We start from the raw sequence: 6853 nt of genomic DNA, 5'->3' as shown, positions 1-6853 counted from the left end.
AGTGGCTGTCAGACTTCATGATGACCCCAATGCAGTCCCCATAGATACATAGAGAAGCATTGTAATTTGTCTTTATGTGAAGAATCCTATTGGTGCTGCTAGGTGATTGCAGTACATGTCCCTCAATATTTCTCTATGGAGAAGCATTCGATTGACCTAGATCAGGGGTGCCCAAAAGGTAGAGCCCCTCAGATGTCATGGAACTAAAACTCCCATGATGCTTTTCATGCCTTTTGAATGCTTTTAGAATGACAAAGCATCATGTGTAGTTTTAAAACATCTGGGGATCTACATTTTGGGCACCCCTGGCCTAGATCATCAATCTTGAGCAGTGTATGCACTAATACTAGGACGCTGCTGGTTGAATTGTGAATTTAACTTTCTGTTGAGCTAAAACCAATTAAACTAAATTCTTATTTCTAAAGGCCTCATTCAAAAGTCAACTGAGTTTATAGTTTTTGTAAAAACACCCACATAACGGAGGTTTACATTTTTTATACATTAACTTCAGTAGGCACTTAAAGATCTTTTATTTTATAAAGAATATGTGTGCATTGTATCAGACTTAACAGCTAACAAAATGTGCTATTAGTTAAACAATGGTAAAAGGTTTGAGGTAGCAATCCCATCATTACAGTGTGATCAGTGTCACAATGCACAGTTTCAAGAAAGGGACATGAAAACAAAGTTCTGTGAGAACATTTGCATAGATTCTGGCTGCTTTGGGCTAAAGCCCGTGGCGGATCTGATAAATTGGATATAGTCTTCCAGATTTTATTTCAAGATGCGAGGGTCTGTGCTTATTTCGAAGGCTCTCTTTGAACATTTCTGGCTTAGGAAAATACCCTCCTATTGCCTCAACCAAGATGAAATCGAACAGGATTAGCTGCTGGAATTTTCAGAGCTGCACACAAAACATCAGCCTATATGCAGTGCAGCGAGATAAACGGAGGGCATTGTATCAGTTATCAATGACATCATGTGCTAGATACACAAGGAAATGGTTGGATCAGGGCTGACAAAAACATTCACTTCTACTCATTTATTTTGCAAAAGCAAAGCCGTTTAACCCTTGTAGTGCTAGAGGGTATGTATTATATTGTCTTGCATTCCATTGGCACTGAAAGAGTAAAGGATAATCAGCTATATCAATGCCTGGGCATGTCAGAGCAATCTCTCTGATGAAGACAGATATCTTCTGAGCCACTCCCAGAGAGCCCACGCCCCTACAGACTGTCTGAGAACAATTTAGCACTTTAACATACGGGTGAAATAACAAAGAGATACCCTTTGGCAAAAACCTAGAAAATGAAAATGTATAAACTATTTAAGATGTTTTTCATGCTCTCTAGATACACATAATTGGCAGTGTATGTGTGTGTGTGGGGGGGGGGGGGGGAGGGGCGGGGGATTATATAAATTTATAAATATTTTTAATGAAAATGTCATCTTTCATCTAATTCTGTTTTGTATAAAAAGTTATATTTTTTTTATGTCTTTCCGAGTTCTTAGTCTATTAGATACAATTCCAGTGAGAAAACTGTATTTTTCTATGTTGTAAAATAAATTACAATACAATCCAGACTGCACAACATTTAGATTTTCCAATAATATTCAATAAAGTTAATATTATCACAAAAGTTGCAGGTAAAAATGAAAAAAAAAAAAAAAAACAATAAACACAATATTTTCATTGTTTCCAACATGATACAGAGGTATACTTACTAAACAACAAGTTGTTGTTACTTAAAAACTGGCATTTAAAATTTACGCTAAAAAAGTTTTTACACAAATCTACAATTTCTTCCATGCTGCCTATTTTACCTTGAATTTTGCAAATCGCTCACTACAAATTGCTTTTTAATGAATATTTCTTGTGAGATCTATTTGTTGTGCAGTATAGCAGAGAATGGGTCATTTATCTTTTTTTTGGGGATATGGCCTTTGAAAAGACTTCACAGTTGAGAGATCTGTCCAAAGATTGGTTTTATGATTCACAGGCTTTGAAAGCAGATATAATAAAAGAGCAGATTACCACTTTAACAGTCTATCCATGTCATATGTTATCAGGTAGAGTTTCCTGCCCTATTACTCAAAATCCATCCTTTATATAGTTTCCAATTTTGGAAGGCAGATCATCTTTAACCTCTGAGGTACAAACTAAAACTTTGAAAAACAACAATTGTAGGGAGTAGTTGGTTATAAACATCATGGCAAAAGATTTTAAAACAATATGAGCTGGGGTCTGTTTACTAAACAGTTAAACTAAGGTGGAGTTGTGTATTTTTTTCAAATTGTCTGTTTCGGCCTAACTTTTACAGGTCACTTGTCAACTCACCCCAGCTCATTGTTTATAGACTAAACCTCTGAATGCAATTCTGGAGGGTAAATAGTTAACTGTTTAACTGTTTTTATTCCGTTATATTTTCAGGAATTAAGTTAATTTAATGCCCTTGTCCCCTTAATTATATCCTAAAAGCTAGCACAAGAATGTCACTTAATTTAAAGTTTACTCTGCAGTGCTTTTAAAAAAAAAATGTAAATTCACAAACACATAGAAACTAAATATCATTTTTTATTTTCTTAATAAAACAGTAAGGCATTAAAAATAATCATATATTACAAATATATACAACAGAACTGTGCTTGTTCAGCACAGCGAAAGAGCGATACACAGTACAAAAGTTTCCCTTTGCAGTATCTAGTGCTGTTTGATCTATTCCAGAGTAGAATTTGTTTCACAATAGAAAGAGTCAATAAACCCTTTCAATTGATCCATCTCCCTTTTTAACTAAACAGTCCCAGTGTATAACATTTGGCCTGATTTCCATAAAAAAGCAACAAAGTAAGACTAGAAGTAGTTCTCTTGAATGGAAAGCTTTTGTAGTCTTCTTTAAAAGAAAAAGAGGAGATATTGCACATTATTTCCCATTTGCAGTTTTTCACACAGTACTATATTAATGCACTGTTTCTATAACAGAGACTGCCTGAACTAGCTCTCTAGTACCCAAACAGTTAACAAAACATATATTTTTTTCAATTTTGGAAACTGTTTTTTTTTTCTTCCCAAATGATCACCTGTCAGATTATTATAATCTTGGTCTGAGCAGTGGCCCTCAGGCTAATGCTAGACTTAAAACTCCCTTTACACGTTGGACACCGCAAACTAACAAGGGCCTGGGAACCATTGTTTTTCCGCCTATTACTTTAACTGATACTTGTGCATACTTAAAAAACACAAGGTGACAGTGGCTGATCCAGTTTACTTACAAGTACATTGGATCAATTTAAATGGGATTATACATCTGACCACAGATTAGTACAAGAAGTAGACCCTTAGTAAAAGGTCCTATATCACCAGAAAAATTAACCTTTGTTTTCTTATTTAATATTTTGCAAAGTGATCATTTTTTATCCGCTGTCTTTCTATGCTATGGTGCATTATACAAAAAAATAATTCTGGTTCGGTTTTAAAAGTGTGTATAACAAAAGTGTCTTTTTTAAAATTGTGTTTATACACAGGTCGGAGAGGGTAAGGCAGACTCATACTTCCCATGGTGGATTTTTTGTGGCTGTTGTGTTTTTTTGTAGATCCCTGTACTTGCTGTGATGACGCTGGCAGGTTTTCGTCTGTTCCTTTTCTTTAATCTCTTACTAAAAACATTCTGCCAGGATTGTACAGTTTTAGAGGTCCATATCCACATGCCACTAGTGATGCCCACCACTAAGAGCATAAATATTTTCACCATGAAAATTTCTACTGCTGGTATAGAGTTAGCCATGGTGCAGTCCAAAACCTTAGTTTGGTTGTTTAGCTTGCATTTGTCTTGTGTGGCTAGAATTTTCCAGTACTCCATATTTAGTCGTTCATAGAAGTAACAGGCTATGACACATGTGGCAGGTACAGTGTACAAGACAGAGAATACTCCTATCCTCACCATAAGTTTCTCCAGTTTGTCTGTGTTCTCACCACCAGTTTTCATCACTTTCCTGATGTGGAAAAGAGCGACAAATCCAGACAAGATAAAAGAGGTCCCTATGATGAGATAACAGGCTAAGGGGATGAGCACAAACCCAGTAAGAGCATTAACGTCCATGCTTCCTACATAGCAAACCCCTGTTAACTCATCTCCTGCCACCCTTCTCATCACTAGGATCATAATGGTCTTCACAGCTGGGATAGCCCAGGCGGCCAGGTGGAAATAACTACTGTTTGCTTCAATGGCTTCATGGCCCCACTTCTTTCCGGCAGCTAGAAACCATGTTAAGGTTAAAATCACCCACCACAATGAACTCGCCATACCAAAATAGTAGAGTATAAGAAAGACTATTGTGCACCCTGTGCTCTCCAGACCTTCTTGGATAACATAGAGCTGACCACTGTCCCTGTCACAGGCAATACTGTCAGCTCCAACAAAAAGGCGAATGATGTATCCCAAAGAATAGACACAGTAACACATGGATAGGAAGATGATGGGCCTTTCAGGGTACTTGAAACGCTGGGGGTCTATGAGAAAGGTCAGTACTGTGAAAGCGCTGGAGAAGAAGCACAGCATGGACCAAATAGCAATCCAAATAAAGGCAAACTGCTTGTCCTCCTTGCTCCAGTAGACATCAACTCCAGATGTGCACAAAGGGGCACAAGATGCACTTTTCTCAACATGGTGAAACTTTCCAGAGTTCTCACAGTTTGTTCTGCTGTGGATCTCTTTAGGCTGGAGATCTTGGCCACTGTTGGGTCTTTGCGGGCGAAATATTGGAGGCAGTATGCTTGATCCCCTGGGCGCCTCATCAGAACCATTGTTAGGGGCTTCCATGCACAGATAGTTGGGGTCATTCTTGTTGGGTAGTTTGCTACAGTCCAAAGAGTCTGGCCACTTGAAGTTAAACTGTTCCATAATAGGGGAACACTTGACCCTGGCCTGCTCACACATCACCCTGCAGGCTGGGATAGGGGTGGAAACTTGCTCAGTGCACATTGGAGCATAAAGTGAGCACAGGAAGAACTTCAGATGGCTGTGACAGCCATACTCCACCAGTGGAGCAAACTCATGGAGCTGGATGGCTGCCTCCTTCTGATTCTCATGCCCCATCAGATTGGGCATTCTGGTCATGTTGTAACCAATATCCTTGCACATAGGGATTTCTATGTGCTGACATTTCCCGTCACCAGTCCTATCCGTGTCTATGGAGCTTATCCCTAAACACATGCACACCCCAAGCAGCAGAGCCAGAGCAGATTTGCAGAGCTGTCCCGTAACATCCATATCTGCAGCTCAGAGGGGAAGTGTCCTTTAAAGTTTAGTCACACAGGCTGAGGCTTTAATGCAGTGTGACTGAGACGGAAGTCAGAGCTGCATAACTCCCTTCAAATGGATCAACCCCAAGGCAGTTTCTGTTCACAGATAAAACCTGCTTGTGCTAGCAGACAGACATGGTTCAGCTGCATAGGAACACACAGAAGCAACAGCAAAGTTGCAGCAGACACGGGGTAATAATGTACCAGGAATGGTCAGCCCCACTTTGTCCTGGACTTTGTATCCTGGAAATAATTGTCCACCGGTCACTGTCTCCCCCACAGGTATCTGTCGCTGCTCATTGCACATGCCCCAGGAATAACCTGCTGTTGATAGCCTTGGCTGGAATCTTGAGAGCTGTCTTTCCTCCTCCTGTCTGTTCCATGCGAGTGTGCTCTAATTTCCCAACGTTCTGAGATCTCTTCACGCTTGCAGCCTGTGTGGAACTGCAGACACTCCCCCCTCACTCTGCTCTCTGGCGTTTCAGCAGCTGTTTTGGGGGCTGTGTCCCGGGATATAGAAAAAAAAAAAAAAAAACACGGTTGGAGATCCGCCTTTCATACGACATCTACTTTGCATAAGAAAGGTGAAGCTGACACGTTGATTACTTTGCAATGGGTCGGAACGCCTGCAGTCATCCACCAAAGGACCCCTCCTGCACTTTCTCCTTTTTCCCTCCTCCTGCAAATGCTGTGAAAGTTGTAAAAGGGGCTACAAAGTAATCTGTTTTAAGTGCAGGTAGGAAGTGAGTGGGGAGGGGAGAGGTAGGAGACTTTAATTGTTTGTAAACAATTCACTTGGCTTTTGAAGCTCTTTTGTCTCTGTTTGTGTTTGTACAGGGTGTACAAAAAGCAGTGCTGTTTATAGCTACATCTATACTCTGTGATCAATGGTTTTTACACAAGCACCCATTGTTTACAAATGACCTCAAGCTCTGCAAGATGCAAACATTTTCAAAATTGCTCTCAACTACCAACATCAGTACACAATCTGACCATAAATCCCTCTAATCTCATAAAAGTGATGCAGTGAAAAATATCTGTGGTCATATATGGCTCAGGTACTGGCAATTACATTAGTTAACACATATTCTGTTTATTGAAACTTCAAACTAGTTGAGGTTATTCCCTAAAACGCCACATTTTAGTTAATTAAATAAGAGTGACAAAATGGAGGCTAAAATAGCCAACCTGTGACTATAGTTGAGTTTAAAATATCCCTGATTATCATTTTTGCCTCAGTTTTGTCTTTTGGATTAAATTCACTAAAATTCTGTGTTTAGTGAATACCCCAAGTCTGTTGACAAAGAAATTGCCAATTGTATTACAAAATAATGAAAGTGGGGGGAAAAACACCTCTCCAAATTTAGCTTATTTTTTAGCCAATATGTTTTCGTCTGAAATATAAATGTCACTTGCGAATTCTCAAAAATTCTTGGTTTATCGAATAAACCTTTAGGGTTACATGTAGTAGATATAATATCTATACACATCTATGTATGTAGGCAACTAAAAAAAATTTATGGTTTTTCTCCCACGAACGCTAGAGATTTGTAT

At 39.0% G+C, this 6853-nt stretch overlaps 1 protein-coding gene across 1 annotated transcript; it reads right to left on the bottom strand.

Moving 5' to 3' along the window:
- Nucleotides 1–2555: 2555 nt before the first annotated feature.
- FZD10 (frizzled class receptor 10) lies at nucleotides 2556–5816 on the bottom strand. The gene has a single exon (XM_063454343.1). It carries the CDS (start codon nucleotides 5265–5267, stop codon nucleotides 3513–3515), a length of 1755 nt encoding a protein of 584 aa, XP_063310413.1. The 5' UTR covers nucleotides 5268–5816; the 3' UTR covers nucleotides 2556–3512.
- Nucleotides 5817–6853: the final 1037 nt, after the last annotated feature.

This window comes from Pelobates fuscus, chromosome 5 (assembly GCF_036172605.1).
Source record: "Pelobates fuscus isolate aPelFus1 chromosome 5, aPelFus1.pri, whole genome shotgun sequence".
NCBI lineage: Eukaryota > Metazoa > Chordata > Amphibia > Anura > Pelobatidae > Pelobates > Pelobates fuscus.
This window is presented reverse-complemented; position numbering and strand designations above follow the sequence as displayed.